This window comes from Eulemur rufifrons, chromosome 17 (genome assembly GCF_041146395.1).
Source record: "Eulemur rufifrons isolate Redbay chromosome 17, OSU_ERuf_1, whole genome shotgun sequence".
Classification (NCBI taxonomy): Eukaryota; Metazoa; Chordata; class Mammalia; order Primates; family Lemuridae; genus Eulemur; species Eulemur rufifrons.
In genome coordinates, this window is record NC_090999.1 from 50413228 (window position 1) to 50439862 (window position 26635).

At 43.3% G+C, this 26635-nt stretch overlaps 2 protein-coding genes and 2 non-coding genes across 5 annotated transcripts; all 4 read right to left on the reverse strand.

Moving 5' to 3' along the window:
* Positions 1-12056, reverse strand: ZBED3 (zinc finger BED-type containing 3). Its single transcript, XM_069492350.1, has 3 exons — positions 11779-12056; positions 5328-5463; positions 1-4660 (listed from the first exon to the last, which is right to left on the reverse strand). The coding sequence occupies exon 3, from the start codon at positions 4648-4650 to the stop codon at positions 3994-3996; it is 657 nt and encodes a 218-aa protein (XP_069348451.1). The 5' UTR covers positions 4651-4660; positions 5328-5463; positions 11779-12056; the 3' UTR covers positions 1-3993.
* Positions 442-547, reverse strand: LOC138398482 (U6 spliceosomal RNA). Its single transcript, XR_011235973.1, has one exon. It is a non-coding gene; the product is annotated as a U6 spliceosomal RNA (small nuclear RNA).
* On the reverse strand, positions 7463-7600 carry LOC138398556 (small nucleolar RNA SNORA47). Its single transcript, XR_011236030.1, has one exon. It is a non-coding gene; the product is annotated as a small nucleolar RNA SNORA47 (small nucleolar RNA).
* An 11395-nt stretch (positions 12057-23451) lies between the features above and the next one.
* On the reverse strand, positions 23452-24623 carry LOC138397938 (glyceraldehyde-3-phosphate dehydrogenase-like). 2 transcript variants are annotated; one of them, XM_069492091.1, is made up of 2 exons: positions 24446-24623; positions 23452-24391 (listed from the first exon to the last, which is right to left on the reverse strand). In XM_069492091.1, the coding sequence occupies exons 1-2, from the start codon at positions 24572-24574 to the stop codon at positions 23567-23569; spliced, it is 954 nt and encodes a 317-aa protein (XP_069348192.1). In that variant the 5' UTR covers positions 24575-24623; the 3' UTR covers positions 23452-23566. The 2 variants fall into 2 exon arrangements, with proteins under 2 accessions (XP_069348192.1, XP_069348191.1); XM_069492090.1 differs by having other exon boundaries at positions 23452-24623.
* Positions 24624-26635: the final 2012 nt, after the last annotated feature.

The following is a 26635-nucleotide window of genomic DNA, read 5'->3' on the forward strand; positions in this document are numbered from 1 at the left end:
GGGTACAAATGTTTTGGTTACGTGGATTGCTTTTGTGCTGCTTAAGTCAAAGTTATAAGTGTTCCCATCACCCAGCTAGTGTACATTGTACCTGTTAGGTATGATTTCACCCACCCCCCCACCTGCATTTCTGTTGAGTTTTACTTCCATCTGTGCACATGAGTGCTGATTGGTTAGTTTCAATTTAATAGTGAGTACATGTGGTGTTTGTTTTTTCATTCTTGTGATGTTTCACTTAGGAGGATGGTTTCTAGCTCCATCCAGATTGTTGCAGAAGGCATTAATTCATTTTTTATGGCTGAGTAGTACTCCACAGTGTACATACACCACGTTTTATTTTCTTAATCCACTCATGAACTGATGGGCACTTGGGCTGATTCCACATCATTGCGATTGACTTGTGCTGCAATAAACATTCTAGTGTAAGTGTTTTTTTGATAAAAAAAAATGGAACACTTCATGAATTTGCATGTTATCCTTGCGCTGGGGCCTTGCTGATCTCTCTGTGTTGTTCCAATTTTAGTATATGTGCTGCAAAAGCAAGCACTATGTTAAAGTGTTAACAGCAGTTTTATCAAGGTGATTGGATTTTAGGTTTTTTTTTTTTGCTCTTCTTCCTAGACCAGGACGATACATTTGTATTACTTGTATTAAAAAACAATAACAGCAACAAGTTTTACATGCTACAATAGCTGAACAGCCCAAAATTGAACCTTATTAAATTAAATCTTTATTGACGAAATAGCTTTAAAAAATTATTAGTTATTTCTCTGTAAGCTTTTGTTGTGAATTTCATTCAAAGAATTAAAGATAAATGAATTACATAATTACAGAAACACTAACTTGTAAAAACTTAAACACATTGAATTGGTTCATTGCCTCAAATATTTGAGCACCTACAGTATGCAAGGCACTGTGGGGGGAGGATGAATCAGTTACCCCCAGGGTTCAGGGTCTGGCAGGGGAAATAAGACAGAAACCCACATAGCCATATGCTAGATGGCCTGCTCCGAGGGCTGTGAGATACAAAATGCTGACAGAGAAGCCAGGAAATGCCTTGAAATGAGAAACCAAGGAAAGCTTCATGCTCTTAGAAAATGGGTAGGATTTTTTGTACTCAAGGAGATTGGAGGGGTTTTTTAAGAGACACAGAAATGCCAACACCAGAACATGTCAGGAAGAAGAGCCCAGTACGCCTGGGGCATACAGTGTACATAGGGCAGGGGACAGTAAGAACAGCACTGGGGACGGGGAGGAACTTGAATGTTGGGCCACTAAGTCAAAGCTTGCAGTATAGTAAGTAGGTGATGGGTGACCTTGGGGGCTTTTGAGCAGGAAGTGATACAAGTAATGAGGGGTGGCTCAGGACAATTCCTTGTCTTTGGCCAAGTTGTGTGTGAGGTAGGGGATGACAGGGGAAGACAAGGATGCTAAGATGAATCCCAGATGAATGATAAATGGGGCTTGAGCTTGGCAGGTGGCATCAGAAGGCAGGCAGGTACAGTATTTTGTAGCAATAGGCTTAGAGCAGGTGCCTAGGATTTAGTGAGACTAGAGTTCAAATCCCACTCTGCCTCTTTGCAGCTGTGTCTCTGAAGACATTTAACTCCCCTGAACCTGTCTCATCTACAAAGTGGGCACAGCACCTAAGTCATGAGGTTGCTGCATGGCAGGTCATTATTCTTGTAAAGCATTAAGCACAGCTTTGACACACAGTGAACTCAGTAAATGTTAATGTTACTAATTGCAGTTAATTCCACTAACTGGAATTACTCAGCTGGAGTCAAGAAGGAAACAGCTGAGGTGCCTCAGGAACGAGGGAGGCAGTACAGTAGCTAGGAACATGGCATCTGGGGGTAGACTGACTGCATTTAGCTCCTACCTCTACTCCTCCCCAGCTGTGGTTTCATACTTAACCCCTCTCTAGCTTAGTTTCCTTAGCTGCAAAGCAGGCACAGTATTAGCATGCAGCTGGTGTGAGTAAAGTGAGACAATATCCGCAAAGCGTGTGGTACGTGCCTAATACATTGGGAGAGCCCTGTGAATGTTACCAGGTGAGAGGTAGGCTGCAGGGTTAAATAGAGCTGCCCCTTCCATTTCAGAGGCGGGATATGCAAGTAGAGGTGGAGACATGCAGCAGAGGGTTGGACATGAAGAACCAGTCCCAGGGAGAACGCTCAGGGCTAGAGATATTCAGGATTCCCTGGCACAGAAAAAATTATTGTAGCTCTACAGAGAAATGAGTCAAGAGCATAGAAATTGGCCCAAAGAAACAATCAGACAAATCCAGAACATAAGACATTCCATAAGACAGCTGGCCTGGATGCTTCAAAAAGTGAGTATCATGGGGAAAAATGTAAGGGGGTTGTTCTAGACTAAAAGAGACTGGAGAGTCATAACCAAAGGTAATGTATGAACTTTGATTTGGCTTGGTTTAAAAAAAAGACAAAAAGATGTTCTTGAGACAATTAGTGAATTTTGATTAAGGATGCTGTATTAGAGGCTTTTGATTATATTCCTAGGTCCGATAATCATATTATAATCATGTAGAACAATGTCTTTTTCTTAGGAAATATATGCTGAAATACTTAAGGGTGAAATGTCATTATATACACCCATGCATGGGGTGAAGGAAAAGTAAATATGGCAAAACCTTAAAAATTGTTCAATCTGGGAAAAGGGTATGTATCTGAGTATTCATTGTACTGGCCTTTCAGCTTTTTCTGGATACATGGAATTTATCAATATAAAAAAATGAGAAAAAAAGAGGACCAGGGAAAAGCTGGGAACCAGTATACATAGGAAACAGAATTCTTTGGAGTAAAAGTATGGTCCACCTCCCAAGAAAGGAATTTCAAGAAGGGAAAGATTAAGCAAAATGAAGGCTGAAAATAAATCATCATATTTGGTCATTAGGAGATTGTGGTGGCTTCAAAAGTGTCCGATGTAGCATGGAAAGCTGACAGGAGTGAAAACTGAGAAATGTAGGCAGCAAGGACTACCTGACCCTTTGGGGCTGAATCTTTCTTTTCAGTACACGGGAGACTGGGGAAAGGGAGGGAGACAGAGAGGAAGAATACTAATGGAGCAAAGACCCATTAAATGAGGAAGAGGAATGGGAAGAAGACATGACAGGAAGACGTGGCCTTAGGTGGGAAGGATGCTTTCTCCTTTGGCCCAGAAGTGAGTCCTGTGTGAAGACCTGGGGAAGGAACCACCCTTCCTAGTGACTAGGGGATGAGGTGATGTCTTGCTGGCAAGGAAGCAGATGTGATGACTGAAAGAGGAGAAAGGTACCACATCTGCCACTGGGTCTGAACTGAGGGCAAGATGGCTGCGGTGAGAAAGAGCAACTGGTATTGGCTGGGCAGCGTGGGAGGAGGGGCGTGAAACGAGGAGCTCTTTGGGACTGCCCATGAAGCTCTAGCGATGTTGGGATAAAGAGCAGTTACAGAAACTCAAGGTCCCCTTTTCAGAACTTGGTGCTGGGCAGATTATGTATTAGGAAAGACTCCTTTGGGTAAACAGCTTTATCCTCATTGCATGCACTCTCCACCTTGGGCCACCTGGTGTATGGACACATGGGGTGATAAGTCTTAGGTGTGGAAAGCAGCTTCTGTCCTTTCAAAGTCACCAGGTTCAGGTTCCCAGCCCTAAATGGCCTTGGCACCGGGTGATCTGGGTTCATGGGAATGCTGAAGCACTCAGGTTTCCCCTGTGTGCCACCACATCCCCTGCACACCTGCCCACGAAAGGCCACCCAGATACTAAAGATGACCCCACTGAGGACGCGGTTGTTGGTTCTGCTCTGGCCTCCGAAGTGCATCTCACACTGAAGGTCAGCATCGGGTGGAGGGCCCACATTTGGAGCTTCAGAGTCAGCGGAGGCAGCCGGCCTGGATCCCGTGCCAGCCAGGGGAGGCTGAGAGGTGCCTGGCTCGCCGCCCACACTTGGAGGAGCGCAGGGGTGGGGTGGCGGAAGTAGCCAAACCGCTACAGGAGGACCTTCGTGATGACACAGCCGTCCGCGTCGCCCTCGGGGTCCTCTTTGGGAGGCGCGGGTGGCGAGGCCGCGGCCCAGCCCAGCGCGCCCTCTCGGCGGCTCACCTCGCGCAGCCGCGCCTGCAGGGCCTCCCGCTCGGCCTGCAGCTCGCGGTGCGCCCGGGCCACGGCGCGCTCATCCTCCTGCAGCTCCCGCCGCCGCCGCTCCAGGGCGCGCTCGCCCTGCTCCACGGCCGCCTCGCGCCGCTCCAGCTCCCGCTCGCGCCGGCTGCCGCGCACGGCCAGCGCGCCCATCTGCTCCAGCAGGCGCGCCCAGTCGCCCTCGGCGGGGCAGGGCGGCGGGCAGGGCGCGGCGGGCGGCGAGCAACGGGCACCGCTCCCCTCCAGCTCCCGCTGGTGCGCGCCCTTCAGGTGCTTCCACAGCGTCCAGGTCTCCACGGGCAAGCCCCGGCCTCGGCTCACCTGCTCCCCGCACAGGCGGCACGTGGCCCTGTGCCCCGACGGGTGCCCCGGGCGCGCGGGCGCCAGATGGAAGTACTCCCAGGCCTCGGAGCACGGCGCCGCCAGCAGGCCGGGAGGTGCGGGCGCCAGCCCCGGACTCGGCCCGCGGCTCTCCTCCGTGGTCCCCGCCAGCTCTTCACTCCACATTCTGCAGCGCCTGCATACCCACGGGAAGAAGGGGGAGATGATGATTATAGTTAATGCACACACCTCCCGTGGCTGCAGCCAGCCTATGAAGAAACCATGCCTCCCTCGATTTTATTACCGATAAAAATCCTATGGTCAGTTTGGGTAGATGTCTGGGTTTCCTTCTTCTTATTCAGTATTGATTCCTCAGGAAAAAAAGCAAAAAAATGTCTCGCCCTTCCTACACTAGGAATTCTCTTCAAAATCAAGCGGGTCCCAGGCTAACAAGTATTCATACTAGTAGTGGGAGCCTAAGCTTCTGCAACAGGAAGAACTAGCTACGTAAGGGCTGTATTTATATATTCTTTTTAACTAGTCTCCTTTGCTTTCTTAAAAAAAAAAAAAAAAAGTTACTGTCTTCCCTTGGGAGTAGGAGCGAGGCTCCCTTCTGTAGTCTTCTCCGAGGGTTGCAGAGCACACTTTCAAAACGAGCAGAAATAAAGCTTTGAGAATGAAGATTTTGTTTCTTAAAAGCTTTCAATGACGTACTTTTTTCAAGATAAAATATCTGTTTTTATCATTATAAAAAACAATCTACTTATGAGAAAATTGGCTTGTCCTGAAAGCCAATAAAATGTTTTAGAAATATGCACATTTTAGGAAACAGCAATATACAAAGCAGCATACTAAACGTTTACCTTTAAATGAGATGTTGGGCATGTCCCAAGGACCTTGGGGGTCCCTGTCATTGCCTCAGGGTTTCCAACCAACCCAAGTGCGAGGAGTAGAAACCATGCAGCATGACTCCTGAGGTCTGATGGATCATCCGAGGGGCTAGGAGGAAATTCAGAGGACAGGCAGCCCAGTAAAAGAAATTCATTCAAACAGCCTTAAAGATAGATACTAGAAATACTACTAGTGCCTCGTCTCTCTGGTGTCCATTTTTTCTGGCCCTTTTATAGATACCCGAGGCATAAAACAAATAAAATTAGCTTTCTTTATTGCTCATCCGAACTGAACATCCCCCTCTATGTATTTGCAAGATAAAAACCTTGCTCAATATTTTTAACTAAGGAAGAAAAATAAAACAAATGGTGTTTTTTTCCCAACACAATATCCCTTTATTAAAGGCACCCAAACATAATATGATGACTATAATTGCAAAGTCTTTTCTATTAGGAAAACAACTCACTACTGCAATAATCTATCCCAAAACAGGGAATATAGCAAAAGGTGAAGTTTATTCTTTAGGAAATAAGTTCACAAAGGACCAAACGTGTGATTCTAGACAAATTTGCTTTGAAAGTGAAAAACAATAAGAGAACACATGACAGACTCATTGAGCTCTTCTGAGAACTTTGCTCAGGGACAAAATCAAGGCCAAGACCAGGCACAGTGAGATAGCCAACGTCTGCGCATACTATCAGGTTTTGAACCTGCAACAGTGAATATAAGTTCCAGAATCTGTCTTGTTGAAAACAATGAGGCATGAACCAAGACAAAGATGAGAATAGGAAAAATAAGCTGCTGTAACAACACTAGCATTTAGTGTCTAAGTGTTTAATTCAATTGGTAATAGTCTTGTTATGACTGTACCATAAGTTTCTAAACCTAATCTTTTTCCCAACGAGCAAGTCCATTCAGGATCAGGCATGACATTTAACATATTTCTCATTTTAAAAAAAGATAAAAAAATTTACCAGAATCATCCAAAAAGACAAGTACCTTGCCTCTTCTAATAAAAGTCTATTTACATGTCTTCTGACACATAGGCATGTATCAGAATTGTTATTCATGATGGTTATTCATGATTAATTAGCTTAAAAAGTCTTAAGAAATTAAAAGCTACATTTCCTCTCAAGAGATTTATTAAATTGCTGAAGTCCCAAAAGTAGAGGTAGGTGGGATGAGGAGTTACCTCCTTCAAGAGGAACATTTTTATGGTCAGTAAATATTTTGGTTATGTAACATTATGGTTAGTAAACAGAACAAGATTTTAGTCTTAGAAATGTTTTTGTTTTTTTCAGACACAGTCTCACTCTGTTGCCCTGGCTAGAGTACAGTGGCATCATCACAGCTCACAGCAACCTCAAACTCCTGGGCTCAAGTGATCCTCCTGCCTCAGCCTCCCGAGTAGCTGGGACTACAGGCATGAGCCACTATGCCCGGCTAATTTTTTTCCAATTTTGGTAGAGATGGGGTCTCACTCTTGCTCAGGCTGGTCTCGAACTCCTGACCTCAAGCAATCCTTCTGCCTCAGCCTCCCAGAGTGCTAGGATTACAGGTGAGCCACCGTACCCAGCCAGAAATGTTTTTAATTATCCAACTTAACCTAAAATTGTTCCTATACTTCTTTTTTCTTTTTTTAGAATTCCATTTCCTTCTACATTGAATGTGATCTTCTCAGAGTTCCCTTTTTATTACTGAACATAGACAAAAGTGGAGTGACTACTATAATGAATTCTTATGATTGATTTTATATACCAAAAGAGATTTAAACTTTTCCTATAATATCAAAGACTATTGCTTTGCATTCTGATATGCTTTGTTGAGCTGGGGTTGAAAATTCCACAGAATCTGCAGATTTTCTTACCTGTGCCAAAGTCTGAGAGTCATTATTACTGATGTGCCCCTAACAGTGCCGGAGGTGACCCATCGCTGTCAAACTTTTTACCTCCCTGAAAGTTGTCTCTGGGTTTCTTTAAAATCTGGAATGCCCAGAGGAGTGTCGCACAGGTGAGGGCCATCTGTTATGGGCACAAGGATGATTTTGATGTCTTACTCTTTTTCCCTTGGTGCAAAGCCTCACCTGAGCCAGGGACAAGCAGCACCATAAATGTCGGCCAGCACAGCGCTGCCCCTCTGAGGGTGGCAGAGGGACATCCTCTGCCTGGGCAGCCCTTCACTGTCGGAGGTCTTAACCGGTGGAAGGCAGCACAGTACAGAACTGCCTCACCTTCTCAGTCCTCCACACTCAGCTATATTCTGGCTCAATACGGTCTTCTGTGCAGAGCCAGTATCTAAAGTGTGGCCACAGGTCATAATACCTGCCTAGCTCTGCTGAACAAGCCCTGAGCTCATTTCAACTGCCCCTACAGTACCGAGGGGAAGATTCCATCATCTTGCTTGAAGATGCAAGAGTCTGAAGCGAGTCTCTTCAGACTCCTCAGCCACAACCATAACACACGAAGAGCTCTTAAAAACTGGCAAGAAAAAGACAAACAACCCCATGGAAAAATAGACAAGAAATATGAGTAGGCAAATGACCTAAAAACAAACTCAAATGACCAGGAAATTTGGGAAAAGATGCAAGACATCTCATATATTCAGAGAAATCCTATTAAAGTAACAATAAAATATTATTTTACATCCATCATACTAACAAAAACGAAGAGGTCTAACAGCCAAAGCAAGAAAGAAGGCAGAGAAAAGGGCATATTCATGCATTACTGGTGAAGATGGGATGGCTTTAAGGAAAGAAATCTGGTAATTTCTGTATTAATTAAAAATAGGAATAATCTGAGATTCCACTCCTGGAGATTTCTTCTGTTGAACTAAAGGCATCAATACAAATGTCATATCCGTTAGGATGTTTATCACAGCATCATTTAGAATGGCAAAAAACTGGAAACAAGGGAACGCCTGCCGGCAGGCGAATAACTAAATACGTGTCCACACCATGGAATGTTGTGCAGTCATTAAAAAGGATGGAATGAAGCTCTGTCCGCTGTCCCAGAGGGATTTCTGGAGTAACTGTTCAGGGAGAAAAGCGAGATGTGGAAGAGTGTGTAATATGATCCCACTATTATTAAATAATATACAGATCTGTATAGGAATAGGTACAGATGAAGAAAAATAAAGGAGATACTATGGTTTGAGGCAATGGTAACTGATGTGAAAGGAGGGAGAAGGGGAAAAGGTAAACACAAAAGCAAAAGAAAAGAGGTACTAAGAAAGCATGCATGTGGTCACGTGCATGCATTTAGGTAGAGTGTGTATATTGCAGGATAAATACAAAATAATTTTATAAAACAACCCTTGGCTCCTCAGGCAGGGCCAGCCCAGCATTAACTATGGAGCTGGAGGGGACACTCCCATGGGGAAGCCCAGTGCTGGGCTGCTCAGAGATCTGCATGCACAGAAGCTGCCATCTGGCCCTGGAGGAAATCCAGTGGGAAGGTGGTTTGCTGCGCCCTATACAAGCAGGAGATTTTGTATCCACAGGAGATGGAGGATGTGACGGGAGAGAAACTCATCACGTTCATCTCCCAGGCACAGGTAGACACTTGGGATGCTGCATTAAATGATATGAACCCGACTCTGTTTCTTAGCCCCTGCTCACCTGAGTCTCAATCTCCCCATCTGTCAAGGGCAAGGATAAGAGTATTTGCCTCTCTAAACAGGTGGCTGAAGTTAGATAATGCAAATGGTCTCAGTTTTGGACTCTGTAGTGCTATATAAAGTCAAGGCATGAACAAAAAAGCAGCTACGGATATTTACTGCTCAGACATGCTCACATTAAGATTTTAGTGCTAAAAGGCGGTGTTATTTTTTTCTTTGACGTTCTATTATTCAATAGAGTAGGTTGTCTAAGTTGGAAGGATTCCCTTGGGGATTTTTGAATACAAAATGCAAATTAAAAAGAATAACAGATCCAAGACCCTACCCCCCCCCAAATTTATTTTCGCTTCCTGAATTGATCTTCAGGCAAAATAGGTTGCTTACCACCCAGGTAAAAGAAGATAATGGGGAGGTTCCATTGGCTGAGGCCCTGTGATATGCATTTCTTCCTTACCAAGTGCCCAATAAAAATGCATATCATTAATTGCGTGGTTAGCTAAGAAGAAGAAAATGAAAAATAAGAGCTCCCTTAGTTTTTCCTTAAACATTTTCCTAAACTTCCAGAAAGGTGCCAATGAATGTGATTATTTTTCTTACATCCATTCACTCCAGCTAACTCTTTGATTCAAATGCTCATGGTGCACCTGGCTCAGGCACGTGCTTGCTGCTGAGCATTCCAAGAGGAGCACCACATAGTCTCTGCCTTCAGTAAGCTCACTGTCTGGTGGGGAAAGTGATGCTTACAACAGTAATTCCCATACCTGTGGTAAAACGCAGATGAGTGTTCACTCATTAGGGTGAATTCCATCCCATGATCTCCACACTGGGGAAGGGATGGGCAGGGGACAGCTCCTTGGTTCTGAGGCCTTGGGGCCCCAACACAAAAGTTCATGCCACTCAGCAGCCCTTCCCTTTCTAAACCCCACAGGGTTCTATTCCAAAAGACATTACCATTAGTATTTGACTCTACCTTTTTTTTTTTTTTTTTAAAGAGATAGAGTCTTCTTCTGTCACTCAGGCTGCAGTGCAGTAGCAAGATCACAGCTCACTATAACCTCGAACTCCTGGGCTCAAGCGATCCTCCTGCCTCAGCCTCCCAAGTAGCTCGAACTACAGGTGTGTGTCACCACGCTGGGCAAATTTTTAAGTTTTTGTAGAGATGGGGTATTGCTCTGTTGCCCAGGCTGGTCTCCAACTCCTGGCCTCAAGGGTCCTCCCATCTTGGCCTCTCAAAGTGCTGGGATTACAGGCCTGAGCCACCATGACCAATTTAGTACTTGACTCTTTTTTTTTTTTTTTTTTTTTTTTTTTTTTACGAGACAGGATCTCACTGTCCCCCAGGCTGGATTGCAGTGGCGCCATTGTAGCTCACTGCAGCCTTAAACTCCTAGGCTAAATTGATCCTCCTGCCTCAACCTCCTGAGTAGCTAGGATTACAGGTGTTAGCCACTGTGTCCAGTTTAATATTTGACTCTAATAAATAAAGTTCCAGGTCTTTAGTTTCTATTTATAAACAGATCCAGAGAGTTAGAAAAATTAGTCTGGAATCATCAGGCTGAAGGTTTAGATGAAATTAAAAGGCAAGTAACAATGCCTCCAAACTGTAAAATGTGGATACCTGAGTTGGGGAATAAAGGGTTAAGTGTGAAAAATCTTAGAAAAAGGTTATGTATCTTACTACATGGTCAGTTTAATGTTATATATGGACTATAAAAAATGTACTGGACCCACAGAATTAACTAGTAAATCAGAGATGTTCCCTAAATGTCATAAGCCCAACTGTTAGCTATTTCTACCATTAGCTAAAAGGCAGAGAAGCACACTCTCTATTAACGCATTTTTAAAAATGAAAATTGTAAAGTGTTCTGCTCTAAAGTGGACCTTTACTTCAGGCCTGCATTACTTAATACATATGGTCCTAAAAACAAAGGTGGCGATCCGTTTTATTCTGTAAAAACGCATAACTTAATATGAATTAAAGAGATTTAAAGCTGCCCTACTCTGAAGGCTTTTTTAACTCAAAGATTTTTAAGTTGAGAATTACCTGGTTTTGGCTCTTGGTCTTTTTACACATTGTTGTATACTTTGTATTGTCGGTTGCCCCAAGCTATTCTTGGCCCCAAAACGTGTAATAATAATTCATAATTAAAAGAGCAGGAAATAATTACCCCAATTATGTCAATGTATTAAGCTATTTTCTACAACAGTTTCTCTTAAACACCTTATCTTTGCAGTCTTGGCTAATTAGAAGTTCAAGCAGTGGCAAGTACTTTTTTTTTTTTTGCTTTCAAGGAGGTCAAAATAACTTCGCTTGGTAAGCTTCGGGCATTGGGTCAGTGCAAGAAATTACAGGAAGCTGCTCCAGTATGCTCCAAAAGGACCAGAACATTCTTTTGTTCGAGTACCCTGAGGGGTGGGGGTGGGGTGGGGAAGCTGGTTTGCACATCTGGCTAGCATTGGGTTTCTTCCCCCCCAAACGGGAAACATTAAGAAATTCCTAGTTCGAGAAAGAGCCCACTACGGGACGGCCAGCACCTGCACGGTTAAAAGTCAGACTGCAGTGAGGCAACTTTAACAAAGGGAGAGCAGGCGAGCGGCGACGGTTTCCGACATTCTGAAGAACTTGTTGAAGGGAGGTTGGAGGGAAGGCGCGAAAACGAGGTGCTGACAGAGCGTAAGCAGGGCCTTTCCGCAGAACCGGGTCCAGGTGCCCCTTTTATTAATAGAATCGCGACCGCCGGCAGCCTCGAGGGGCACGCCCCGCGCCCGCCGCCCCCGCGAGCAGCCCGCTGGCGGTCGCCGGCTTACCTGCGGTCCCACTGGCCCGGCCCGCGAGTGTCGCGGCCCGCACTCACCCAGGCCCCACCGAGCACAGCAGGGGCGCGGCGGGCCAGGAACCTGGGATCGCCGCTGCCCCTCCCGGCTCCATTTTGTCCCGGAGGGAAACTTCCGCGCGTCCCCCTTAAAGACACAGCGCCCAATTCACGCATCCGGGGGTGCAAAGGGGGACCGAAGCTTGTGGCCTTCACGCGAAAGCGGTGGGGGAGTGGCTTTTAAGCCATCCAGGTCGGCGAGTGACAGGCTTGTGTTTAGCAGGGGGTTAAAATGACGCGCTAGCTTAGTGTTGTTTAAAATGTAACTATTGTTTCGTAAGCTTGCGTTACCCTTCCAAGACCTGGATTCCCCGTCCTGAGTCTCTGAGCACGGTTTGGATCCTTTCTGGCTCCAGGCATGTGACGTCACAAATTAGAAGAAATTCCCCCAACCAAGGTCTGGACAGATAAAGGGAGTGCTCACTGGTGTTCACCAAAACACCAGCATGGTGTGTCAGCTTTGGCTAGATTATGCTCAGGTAACAAACGACCGTTGCATCTCAGCGGTGTGCAGTAACAAAGGTCCATGTCTGAAGCAAATTACGTCAGCTGCAGGTAGCTCTGGCTCTGTTCCTGCAGCTTTCATTATTCCAGGCTCCAGGCTAAAAGATCAACTTTTCAGGGACATGCTCACTGGTGTGCTGGTAAACCAACTTTGTAGTGTTTGCTATTTCTGTGGTGTAAATACTCCCACCATGGCCGATTTCAAGCTACAAACGTTTAACAGGTGGCTTGCCAAGTTCCTGGAAATGCAGCAATCAGGTCTTGTGCCACAGCTAGCACATGCTGCTCTTAAACTCACATTCTGCACACCTCAATTCTGTTCACATTCTGTCGGCTAAAGCCTACTATTAATGGGTGGGATTTCTTTTAAGAAAATCATGTGACAATGAGCAGAGCTGTATAATACTCTTAAAAGGAGGACAAGAAATAACTGGGTACAGTAATACAATCCACCATTCCAAGAATGGTTTCAGAAGAAGAAACTGGTTGGGTGTCTTCAAAGGGATAATTTTGCAACGTGAAGATTATCTATTAGGTTACTATTTTACTTTTGGACCAAACGACACTTAACAGCTGTGGACATCTGATTAAAAGAAAAGTAGTGACTATGCTGTTGGTGGGAATGTAAATTAGTACAACCATTATGGAAAACAGTATGGAGGCTTCTTAAAAAACTAAAAATAGAACTACCGTATGATCCAGCAATCCCACTGCTCGGTATTTATCCAAAGGAAAGGAAATCAGTATATGAAAGGGATGTGTGCACCGCCATGTTTATTGCAGCACTGTTGGCCATTGCAAAGGTATGGAATCAACCTAAGTGTCCATCAGTGGATAAGTAGATAAAGAAACTATTGTGTGTATGCACAATAGAATAGTATTCAGCCGCAAAAAAGAATGAAATCCTGTCATTTGCAGCAACAGGGATGAAACTGAAGGTCATTAAGTGAAGTAAGCCAGGCGCAGAAAGACAAATGTCACATGTGTTCACTCATATGTGAGAGCTAAGAAAAAAAAGTGGATCTCATGGAGGTAGAAAGTAGAATGATACTAGGTGTAGGAGGTATGAAGAGAGGTTGGTTAATGAGGACAAACATACAGTTAGATAGAAGGTATCGGTTTTAGTGTTTGATAGTGCAGTAGGGTGACTATAGTTAACAACAATATATTGTATGTTTCAAAATAGCTAGAAGGGACAATTTGAAATGTTCCCAGTATAGTGTACAGCCATACCATCCTGAACATGCCCAGTCTTGTCTGAAATGTTCCCAATACAAAAATACGATAAAAGTTCAAGGTGATGGATATTCTAAATAGACTGATTTGATCATTACACATTGCATGTATCAAAATATCACATGTACCCCATAAATATGTACAAATATTATGTAGCCATAAAAAATGAAAAAAAAAAGAAAAGTAACTAGTATAAATGAATCAAATTAAAGCCATCTCTTAATTCATGTTTTAATATATGAACACATTTTTAAAGTTTATTATATCTGGCAATTCTTTTAATAAGAGGCTTTATTGCTTTGAATGTCTTAAAAATACATTTAACTTTAAACTGACCATGTAGTAAGATACATAACATTTTTTTAGTAGTGCTGAGTTTTTAGTAAGTGCTGGTTATGGACAAAGCACTATGTTAAGCCTGTGTAGGAGTCTAGAGACCATTTGTGCCCTCAACAAGATTATACTCCAGTAAGACGAATGCAACTCCAGGAAGAAAGTGAAGAATGATGTAGGAGGAAACATTCAAGTGCCATAATAAATTTAGAACAGCTACACAGTTTTGAAAATGGCAGCATTTAATCAAGGCCTGAAAAAGGGTGGGATTTAGACTCTTGGCATTATATATTTATTATCCCAACAAGATGTGTTTTTGATTTATTTTTAAAGTCCAGAGAAAAGAAGCCTGTTTTTTCTGTGAGTCAATGCTTCACTTTTCTTATAATCAGAAATCTCTTTCTTATGGTTTTAAATTAAATTTTAAATCAAATTATAAAATATGTCTCAAAAGCTAATAACTCTTCTTTGCCCCACATCCATTGTTCAAGTTTCAGCAAGAAAAACACAGTTCTTGTTGTTTTGGTAGTGGCACTTCCCCTAATTTTCATTGTTAATTTAACAAAAATAACATTTAATTTTCATAAGAGGATATCATTTCTATCCCCTGCCCTTGAAGTTGGCAAAAAGTAAGGACCTGTATATCATTGGAAATGCAGAATATTTACTTTCCATATTCTCTCCAAAATTATATCCTTGAAATATACTATCTAATCCTTATCAAAAACCAAATTTGAGAAAAATATTTATGGAGGTTGCCTCAAAGACATGAAATCATAGAGCCATGTACTTTGGACTATGATTTTCCAATACATCCTATAGTTTTCTTTTCTTCTGCTGTTTTTATCTGATTTTGACACCAGGGTGTATTACTGGCCTCATAAAATGAGTTGAGAAGTATTCTTTTCTCTTCTGTTTTTTGAAAGAGTTTGTGAAGAGTTGGTATTAATTTTTCTTTAAATGTTTGGTAGAATTCAACAGTGAAGCCATCTGGGCCCAGGCTTTTCTTTATGGTTAGGTTTTTTTTTTTTATTACTATTTCAATCTCTTCACTTATTATAGTTCTATTCAGATTGTCTATTTCATCAGCATATGTTGGTATACATTTGTTCATAGTATTCTCTTACGATCTTTTTATTTCTGTAAGGTTGATAGTAATGTCCTCTCTTTCATTTCTGGTTCCTAGATGTGCTTTTACTAAACTGTCTTTTGGGGTCACACCATCTGCCTTCAGTGAGGCACCTAATAGGAAATAGATTTAGTAGGAATCATCAGATTTAGTGTCATGACATCAACTGCTACAGTTGTCCACTGCATCCCACAGTGTTTTCTCTGCAGGATCCAGAAGAGAACTTTCTCTGATCTCTCAGCATCATGAAAAGCTCTGTATCACCTGAACAAATGGGACCTTTTAGTCCCTTTGTGGATTATGTAACAGACTGTTTCCTTGCTTTAGCTGCTAGGGAGTCTAAGAGTCAAATATGGAATACCTACACTACTAGTTTCCTAGGGCTTCCGTAACCGAGTACCACAACTGAGTGGCTTAAAACAACAGGTATTTATTTTCCCACAGTTCTGAAGGTTAGAAGTCAAAATCAAGGTGAAAGCAGGGCCGGGCTACCTTCAAAATCTGTAAGGAAGAATACAAGGGAACTTCAAAAATTTGTAGAAAAATGGAATTAAAATATAAAGATAAAAATATAAACTTTATTTGTTAACATAAGCTCCATCAAGTTCAAGACAGTTTTGTAAGTGATGATACCAGCCATTCAGTCCATCCCTAAAGAACTGAGAGTCCTGGGAATTTAAACAATGCCAATGCAGTCTTCTTTACATCCCTAACTGAAGAAAAATGGGTACCTTTAAAATTTTTTTTTAAGATCATGAAATAAAAAGAAGTCAGAAGGAGCCAAATCAGCCAAATTATGTAAAGTGGATACTTAATGATTTCCCATTGAAAGTCTCAAAAAATTCCCCTTTTTTGATGAGAGGAATGAGCAGGAGCATTGTCGTGATGGAGAAAGACTTTCTGGTAAAGCTTTCCCAGGTGTTTTTCTGCTAGAGCTTTGGCTAACATTTTCAAAATACTCTCCTAATAAGTAGATGTTATTGTTCTTTGGCCCTGCAGCAAGTCAACAAGCAAAATTCCTTGAGTATCCCCCAAATTGTTGCCATAACCTTTGCTCTTGACTGGTCCACTTTTGCTTTGCCTGGACCACTTCCATCTCTTGGTCGCCATTGCTTTGATTGTGCTTTGTCTTTGGGATCATACCAGTAAAGCCATATTTCATCCCCTGTTACAATTTTTCAAAGAAATGCTTCAGGATCTTGATCCCACTGGTTTAAAATTTCCATTGAAAGCTCTGCTCTTAGCTGCAGCTGATCTGGGTGCAACAGTTTTAGCACCTGAGTGGAAAGTTTGCTCAACATGAATTTTTTTTGTTAGAATTATGTAAGCTAAACTAATTGATATATATATGGTGTTGGCTATTGTTTATGCTGTTAATCATCAGTCCTTTTCAATTATGCCATGAACAAGACTAATTTTTTCCTTGAAAATTAATGTGGATGGCCTAGCGCTGTAGGCTGCAGGTTTCATCTTCAATATTGTCTTGTCCTTTCTTAAAATGAGTTTTCTGTTTTTATAAACAGAAAACTGCTGATTTCTTTGGAGCATTTTCCCCATAAACTTTTCATAAAGTAGCAATGGTTACACCATTCTTCCATAGAAGCTTCACCATAAATTTGATGTTTTAGCAGAATTAATGTTGCTCTGATAGGGACTCTTTTCCAACTGATGTCTTGTTCCTATTAGTGCCTCAAACTAGATACTGTTCAGACATATTATAACAAGTTAGTGTGAGCTTATTTTGGTGCAAAAAAACCCTTTGAAATCCATGCAAAATCTTCCATGAACTTTTTGAAGATCCCCTGTACTTCCTTTCCTTTTCCTAGCTTCTGGTGGTGGTTGGCTGTCTTAGTCCGCTTTGTCCCTGCTACAACAGAATATCTGTGACTGGGTAATCTATGATGAACAGAAATTTATTTGCTTACAGTTCTGGGGTTTTGTAAGTCCAACAGTAAGGTGCAGGCATCTAGTGAGGGTGTTCTTGCTGCATCATCACATGGCAGAGTGAGAGGAAGGGAAGGAAACAGGGATGGAGAGAAGAGAGGGGAGAGAAACTCCCTTCATCACATTCTTTATAATGGCATTAATCCATTCATGAGAGCAGAGCCCTCAAGACCAAAACACCTCCAATTAGGCTGTGCTTCACAACACACCAGGGGTTACATTTCAACATGAGTTTTGGAAAGGACGTAAAATCCAAACCATTTAGCACCAGCAATCCTTGTGTTCCTTGGCTTGTGGTTGCATCACTATAATCTCTACTTCTGTCATCACATGGTGTTTTCCCTGTGTGTCTGTGTCCAAATTTGCCTCTTCTTATAAGGATACCAGTTGTATTGGATTAAGACCCACCCCAATGACTTCATCTTAACATGATTACATCTGCAAAGACCCTATTTCCTAATAAGGTCACATTCATTGGTACCCAGGACTTCAGCACATCTTTTGCAGAGACATAGTTCAACTCAAAACACCTACCAGTTCTACATGGACTACTTTTCTGTGTGTTAATATTACCCTTCTAACCCCATCTTTTATATTCCTCCCTTTAGTTTCCTTTTTTCCTGATTCCCTAGATTACTTAGTTTTTCCTCAATTATATGCATCTTTGGCTGGATCTGAAAGAAAGAAGACAGAAGGATGGGAAGGAAGTAGGGAAGAAGGGAGTAAAAGAGAAGGGGAAGAAGGAAGAAAAGCTTGCCAAAAAAGATTATACGTGGAACAGAGTTGCTGGAATGGGAATCAGGGTGGGGAAGACTGACTGGAGAAGTGTTTTTGCTGTCTGGGTTTCATCAGCACTTCAGAATTACTCTTTTTTTTTTGCAGGAGAGAGGAAATAGATGCAGTGGTTAGCAGCTGCTTGCAGCTCAGCTGACCAGGAAAAGTTGGAAGATAATTTGAGGAATTTGGAATTAGAAAAGTAAAATTATGTTCCAGCAATTTTTATATCAATATGGATCCAGACACAATATGGATCCAGGTTTTGTGGTGATAGACAGCTTAAACATAGAAGACCTTTGTATTCTAGCTGTTGGGGGCACAGATCCATAAATCATTGACTTAATACATATTATACAATTTATCCTGGAGGACAATATCTCATTCCTCTAGGGTATCATCCCCCAAATGGCACCTTCACTGAAACTTTAATAGGCTATTCCAACAATTTATCAGGCTAGCTGCTTCTGGATATATACTTTTTTATAGGACCAGCTAAAGCTACTGTGTAAACCAACAGTTCCCCTTCCACCTGGTCCTCATCTTAATGCATCACAGGTGAGAGTCTTACTCCTAATGTTGCAGGCCACCAAGAGTTACCATCACTCCACTTACCACTACAAATGGGGTCCTTGTTACCATTTGGGGTGGGTAAGTGATCCAGTTCCAGAATCCCATCCTGAGGTTTGGAGGTTCAGAGGTTCTAAGCTCCTAGTTTCTAAGGCCACTCTGCTTCATACGTTTTTAGCTTGAGTTGCCGTGAATGCAATGACTAAGACAAAGATTGGGATGCAGGTAATTTAAGAGGTGATTGCAGGAAGCAGGACCAGGGGAGCAGGGAGAGTCATCAAAGACATGCACGTCAACACAAGGAGGCTGTGTTTCTCTAACTGTGAATAATTGTATGTCTTTCAAATAATATCTTCCCTTTTACATTGTGATTATGATTGTAACAAAACTTGCTCCCAAATGGTGAACTGTCTTCAATGCTCACGTATAGGTTATTACAGACTTATTTCTTTTAAACTTATCATCTTAGTCCATTTTGTGCTGCTATTAACAGTACATCAAAAAAATGCATAATTTATAAAGAAAAAAATTTTATTTGGCTCATGGTTCTGGAGGCAGGGAAGTCCAAGATAAAAGGGCCACATCTGGTGAGGGTCTTCTTATGGCATCATCCCATGGCAGAAGGCAGGAAAGAATGAGACACACACACACCCACACCCACACCCACACTCACTTTTATAACAAACTCATTCCCTTGATAATGACATTAATCCATTCATGAGGGCTCTGTAATCACCTCTTAATGTCCCTCCTCTAATCATTGTTACATTGAGGATTGAGTTTCCAACACATGAACTTTGGGGGATACATTCAAACCACAGCAATCATCTTCTGCCATATTAGAAAAACATTAATATATATTTTATGTTTATTTTGTTGGTTGACTTTTGGCTCGGAGACTGATGTAATTTTTTAAAAGTTATCTTTGAGACTGGAAATTTTTATAATTTTGTAATTATATATGTGAAGTCTCTTTTTGCTTGAAACATAGTGAGCTAAGCTTGGAGTTTATCCTGGAGGTAGTTTTAGGCAAGAGAGTTATATGGTGAGAGTTATGTTTTAAATATACCACTTCAGGGAAGTATGGGGGATGTGTTTGGAAAAAGTACAGACTAGAGCTGAGTAGACCAGTTGGACTGTTGAAATACTGTAGGCCAGAACGGAGGTATTTTTAAGATTCTGCCTGTTCAATATATAGCAGAAAGTAATAAAGAAGAGAGTGGATGGAAGATGGAGTTAGAAATAAGTTAACTCCAGTGTGGTTTGTAGTTCCTGAGTCTCACTCTCCCGTGTCCGTTGCTGGTCTCAATGTACTTGAGGAGACTGAGCTCCTGCTCAGGGGGCAACATTCCTGGGGTGCTCGACTCTAGAGAGTAGTACTGCTCCCAGGGGTGACTATGCCAGGTCACGGGAATGAGAGGGAAACGCCAATACCAGAAAGAAATGGCTCTCTTCCTATGGGAATCCTCAGAGACATTAGATATTGCTTTATATTTCTCAGAAGCATTAGGAAGAAATGGTACAGAGATTTATCCCAGAATTTTAGCTCATTTTCAGAATCCATTAGTCCACAGTACTGTGTTTTTTGTGGTTTATGTGCATCCATTCACCATAAACTACTACATGCCCAAGACTAGGGGAGGCTGGCAGGGGATCCAGGCAGGACCCACTTGCTGCCAACCATGTTTTCGTCTCCTAGGATTCTAAGATGCCTTCTAAAGGCCTATGGTGCCCTTTCTGGCTGCTTCACTTAGCCCTACATTTGCAACTTCAGTTAACATACTTACAGTTGAATGGACAGTCAAAACCAAACCTATCTGCTGTGAGACACAATGAGAAATGTTTGTGTCTACAAATCAGAGTACTTTACTGCTGTATCTTAAAAGAAGGAAGGAGGATAAAAAGGAAAGAAAGGAAAGAAAAGGCAAAGCAATGTGAGTGGCAGTGGCAGAGGCCCTAAATGAGGCTTGTGTTTGGAAGGCAGACCAGGTGGTGGGGAGGCATCGAGAAGACCTGGGAGACAGCTGGCACAGAGAGCCTTGTCTCCTGGGCCCACTTACTCACAGAGCTAGCAGCGTGGGAGTAGGGCGTCCATACTGCTGGTTTAAGGACTGCTGTGGTGGTTAGAGTGGACATCTGGAGGCTTTTCTCACTGCGATTCCAGGAGTCTGACTCTCCAACTGTAGTCAGGGTCGGCGTGACCTGACCCTGGTGGTCAGACATTCCACACAGGTTTCAGAAGTGTTTATAAACTCCTTTTGCCAAAGGGAAAAGACATACTTGCGCAAAAGAGCTGGTTTAGCTATTTTCTGAGATAATTATAAAAAGCAAGCCCTTCCTTCCATTAAAAAAATGTTTTTCCTTTGTATCTGTTTTGCAATAGGAGAAAAGTAAACCATTACCTGAGTATGTACAAGCAGAAGTCCGATTCACAGTCTAGGGTTTATTGCTGTGTCCTCACAGAAACCGTACCAGAATGCTGCTGCCTTTTGGAGTTGGCAGGCTCTACTTGGGATGAGCCAGCCTGCCTGGATTTGTGATTTAGTTAATCCAAAATCCTCCTCTCTGCCCAACCAAACCTCCTACTCATTCATTGAGTCACCACCAGAAGAAGTCTTATAAAGACTTCTTAGCTCTAAATTTCTCTTGTCCTCCAAGTTCTAACACATTGTTTCTTAGAAGCTAGCCTTGCCTTTGCAGCTGAACTGGAATGATCTCGGTGGCAGGAATCAGATCTCGTATATTCCCCCCAGTAAACCTAGCACAGTGCTGGGCAAAAGCAGATCTCAGGAAATACTTGGAGGGATTGAAATCATACACAATATCCCTTAGTTGAGTTATCTAAAGTAGTCAAATTTATAGAAACAGAAAGTGGAATGGTGGTTGCCGGGGGCTGGGGGCTGGAGGCTGGGGGCAGTTGTTGTTAATGGGTACAAGGTTTCAGTTTGGGAAGATGAAAAGGTTCTGGGGATAGACAGTGGTGACAGGTGCACAACAATATGAATAGACTTAATGTCACCGAACTGTACACTTAAAAAGGTATACTTTACGTATATTTTACTGCAATAAAGTTTATTTACAAAAAAAGCATATACTGTAGAGATGTGAGGCTCTTCCCTAGCTCCATCCTCAGCCGCTCTGCTTGGTGCCCGCGTGCGAGATTGGGAGCTGTGTGTGAGTGAGGTTTCCAGTTTGATTGCCATGCTGGGCGGGCTCCAGGTCCTGGGCTCAGCTTCCCACTTGCTGGCTCCGTTTGTTTTTGTCAATAGGGACATTTGCACCAGGCTTTTAGTTTAGATTTGTTTTTGTAGTTTATGTCTACACAAGGTTGTTTAGGAAAGAATCCAGATCTAGAGCAAGCAATGTTATAGCTTCCCTTGGAGTAATGGAAAAAAGCTTAGTGATGGTGAGATTGTAGCCAAGTTACTTAGCACCTCAGAGCCTCATATTTTGTTTGGTTTTGTTTTTAAATGGAGATTATGATAGTATCTACCTCCATAGTGTTGATGTGGGATTAAATGAAGTGAATTGCATCAAATCCCTTGCAGAGCACCTGAGACAGAGTAGGAGCTGGAAAGCCTGGTTCGTTGTCTGTAAATTGCAGCTGAGTACTCTTGGATTCTGGGACTACAGCTTGGGTTCAAGAAGAACAGAAGCCGAGCACAGGGTCCTTGACACAGTGCCTTGTCTAGGTGACATGACTGCACATGTCACCAAACTCCTGGAAGGTACCAGGCTGGTGGTTAGAGGAACAACCAGGCCCAGAGCATCAGGGCTTTTTATCTCAGACGTCCCCACTCAGCCAGAAACACAGTTGCTAGCTGCACCTGGGATCACATGTCCTAGGTGTGCTCTGTTTCTATAGTTCACATTTGAAAAATCCTGGGAAAGGACTTGAAGAGACCCGGCTTGGCTGGCTTTCCCACCTGTGTGGTCAAGATGCCGGTGCTCACTGGACCACACGGTTGGAGTGGGGAGGGCAGTTTCCCAAGTGGAGAGGAGTCGTGGGCAAGGAAAAATGAGGCCACAGTGAACTGCGTGCTCTGGGCCAGTCAAAGAAAAAGCAGCCATGGGCGCCACCCTCAAGGATCTTCTTCCTTAGTGACTCATGGCTTATGTGCCTCATGTTCCTTCTTGTGAAAGGGAGTTGAGCACATTGATCTTAAAGTTTTCCAAGTTAGCATTTACAGTTATTTGACCTTGGTGTAATGTGGGGAAATTTATTGGGTTGTGAAAATGAAAATGAAAAATGAAAAATACTTGAAATAAATTCAAGGCCACATTAACATTTATTTACACTTCCAAACAGAAGCTATTTTTATGTTCCTATTTACTAGTATGATGTACTGTAGTTATTTTTCCCCATGACTCAATACAACAGGATGTTTTTTCTCTTTCTTCAAATAGCTCTCAATTTGGATGTGACATAGAGTTCCCATTTCCCCCATAAATTACATATTTATAGCACACAGGAATAGCAGGAATTGCTGTGTGACTCCTTAAAAGTACTTTTGTATTTGAATTATAGAGAAAATGACTTAATAGAATTCTGAACTTTGGGCACTCTTGATGTGGCTGGGACAGAGAGGAGAACAGAACTTTGTGTTCCGGGCCTAGATCCTGTCTGTTCTGAACACGATCCTGTCGCCGACTGTGTGCACGGGGAGGCGGGGGGAAGGGTTGAGGGACAGGTGGGCACCAGCACTGGGAGCAAAGTCAGGGCGGTGGTGAGGACACAGTTTGGCATCACGCGGTTCTGTTCTGCGATGTACTAGCTCTGACGGCTGGGGACAGCTCCTTAGCCGCTCTGCTCCGTTTGCTTTTTCTTCTGTAAACCAGCGGAACAGGAGTGACACTTAGGGTGATTATAAGAATTGACTAAGATAACATGTGGAAAACTCCCAGCATCATGCTTGGCATGGAGAGAATCACCAATGAAGCATGCTTATTGTTCCTGAGACAGTTACAAAGCAGGACAAAGGTGTCTTCCCTTCGGTGCACCCTTCTTCCCCTTCTTTTTTTTTTTTTTTCGAGTACAGGGAACTTTATTGATGGTACATGACAAGGTGGGGCTCCCTAGGCCCCTCCCATTCTTCAGGGGCTCTGGCATGGAAACCGTGTCTTGAGGAGGGGAGATTCTCAGTGAGATGGGGACTGAGTAGGCAGGGACACCCCAGCAGCTGAGGCCTCTCTCTTCCTCTGCGCTCTGGCTGGGGCTGGTGGTCCAGGGCTCTTACTCCTTGGTGGCCATGTGGGCCATGAGGTCCACCACCCTGTTGCTGTAGCCAAATTCATTGTCGTACCAGGCAATGAGCTTTACAAAGTGGTCGTTGAGGGCGATGCCAGCCCCAGCATCAAAGGTGGAAGAGTGGGTATCGCTGTTGAAGTCGGAGGAGACAACCTGGTGCTCAGTGTAGCCCAGGATGCCCTTGAGGGGGCCATCTGCCACCTGCTTCACCACCTTCTTGATGTCTTCATACTTGGCTGGCTTCTCCAGACAGCAGGTCAGGTCCACCACCGACACGTTGGCAGTGGGGACACGGAAGGCCATGCCAGTGAGCTTCCCGTTCAGCTCGGGGATGACCTTGCCCACGGCCTTGGCAGCACCAGTCAACGCAGGGATGATGTTCTGGAGAGCCCCACGGCCATCACGCCACATCTTCCCAGAGGGGCCATCCACGGTCTTCTGGGTGGCGGTGACAGCATGGACTGTGGTCATAAGTCCCTCCACGATGCCAAAGTTGTCATGGATGACCTTGGCCAGGGGGGCTAAGCAGTTGGTGGTGCAGGAGGCATTGCTGACGATGGTGAGGTTGTTTTGGTACTTGTCGTGGTTCACGCCCATCACAAACATGGGCGCGTCAGCAGAGGGGGCAGAGATGATGACCCTTTTGGCACCCCCATCTAGGTGAGCCCCGGCCTTCTCCAGGGTGGTGAAGACACCAGTGGACTCCACAACGTAATCAGCGCCCGCTTCACCCCATTTGATTTTGGTGGGATCTCGCTCCTGGAAGATGGTTATGGGATGGCCATTGATGACAAGCTTCGCGTTCTCTGCCTTGACCGTGCCATGGAACTTGCCGTGGGTGGAGTCGTACTGGAACATGTAGACCATGTAGTTGAGGTCAATGAAGGGGTCATTGATGGCGACAATATCCACTTTGCCAGAGTTAAAAGCAGCCCTGGTGACAAGGCGCCCGATAGGGCCAAAGCCGTTTATTCCGGCCTTCACTTTCACCATGGTGTCTCGGAGACGGTGCTGGCACTGCGCGAGAAGATGGGGCTGTCTGTCGAACGGGAGGACCAGAGAGCCCTTCTTCCCCTTCTTGTTTACCCCTTTGGAAGCCTGGTGGCCGAGGACGCTAAGCTCTCTACTTGGGAGGAGGTGCCCTTCCTCCCCCTCAGAAAGCTAAGTGGGCCCCGAGGGTGGAGGAGCACAGAGTAAGTCCCTCAAGCCTGCCCCTGCCCCAGGCCTCATGCAGAGGTTCATGTGGAGCCTAATCGTCCTCACCACAGTAAGAAGGCACATGAAGGCTTGGCAGCCAGAGTACTTACTTGCCTGGACGGTCCTCAGTATAGATTTCCCTTTATAACCCTGCACCTACCCAGGTGACTGTGGGCAGTGTTATGGTTTGAATGCTTGTGTCTCTGCAAAATTCATGTTGAAACTCAATCCCCAGTGCAATGAAAGTATTGAGAGGTGGAGCCTTTCAGAAGTGATTAGATCACAGGGCTATAAAAGAGGGTTCGTATGGTCTTCGGCTCTCTTTGCCCTTCCGCCCTCCACCACCTGAGGAGGACACGGCAACAAGGCACCGTCTAGGAAGCAGAGAGCAGCCCTCACCAGACAATGAGCCTGCCGGCTCCATGATCTTAGACTTCCCAGCCTCCAGAACTCTGAGATTTAAGTTTCTATTGTTTGTAAACTACCAAGTCTGTGGTTATTTTGTTATAGCAGCAGGAATGGAGTGAGACAAGCAGCTAGTTGAGGATTCAGGAACTTGGGTGGTTGTTTTGGTTTTTTTTAGCAAACCTTTTTGCAGTACATTTTAGACATTTTATATACAATAAAATACTTCGATTTTAAATGTATGGTTTGATGGGTTTTGAAAAATGCGTACAGCCATGTAAGCACTACCTCAGTCAAAATGCAGAACATTTTCATAGCCTTCAAAAGGTCTCTTACGTCTCCTGCTGCAATTAATCTCCCATCCCCGCTGTGCCCAGGCAACCACTAACCTGCTTTCTGTCACTGTAGAAAATTTTGCATTTCCTAGAATTTCATATAAATGGAATGTTTCATTTATCATAATGTTTTTGAGATTCATCCATATTCTTGCATGTATCAGTGGATTCTTCCTTTTTATTGCTAAGTTTTATTCCATTATATAGATATGCCACAATTGCTTATCAATTCCCTATGGATGGACATTTAGATTGTTTCTGGTTCTGGTATATTTTATACATACCAATGGTCCCCAATTTATGATGGTTCAACTTAGGATTTTTTTGACTTTATGATGGTGTGAAAGCAATATGCATTTAGTAGAAACCATACTTCAAGTACCCATACAACCATTCTGTTTTTCACTTTCAGTACAGTATTCAATAAATTTCATGAGACTTCATTATAAAATAGGCTTTGTGTCAGATGATTTTGTCCAACTCTAGGCTAATGTAAGTGTTCTGAGCATGTTGAAGGTAGGCTAGGCTAAACTATGACGTTTGGTAGGTTAGGTATATTAAATGCATTTTTGACATCATGATATTTTCGATTTATGATATGTTTATTGGGACATAACCCCATTGTAAGTCAAGGAACATCTGTATATAAAAAAGCTGTTATGGACATTTGTATACAAGTCTTTGTGTGGATGCATGTTTTCATTTCTTTTGAAGAAACACCTTGGGTGGGATTGCTGACTCATATGGTAAGGACTTGTTTAAATTTATGAGCAACTGCCAAAATGGTTTCCAAAGTAGCAGTAACATTTTACACTCCTACCAGCAAGGTCAGAGAATTCTAGGTGCTCCACATCCTTGTTGACACTTAGTATTGCCTGTTTCTTTAATTTTGGCCATTCTAGTGGGTGTGAAGGGGTATCTCATTTAGTTTTAATTTGCATTTCCCTAATGCCTAATAGCATTTTCCTTAGCCCAATGGCTAATGGTTTTGAGGTTTTTCCATGTGCTTATTAGTCATTTATAGATCTTCTTTTGCAAAGGGTCTTTTCAAATATTTTACCTACATTGGTTTCTTTCTTCATAGTTGAATTGTATTAGTTCTTTATATATTCTGCAC

What these genes read in the sequence shown, in the direction of transcription:
- LOC138397938 (XM_069492090.1), bottom strand. Translation starts at nt 24,574, where the DNA reads ATGGTGAAAGTGAAGGCCGGAATAAACGGCTTTGGCCCTATCGGGCGC.
- ZBED3 (XM_069492350.1), bottom strand. Translation starts at nt 4,650, where the DNA reads ATGTGGAGTGAAGAGCTGGCGGGGACCACGGAGGAGAGCCGCGGGCCG.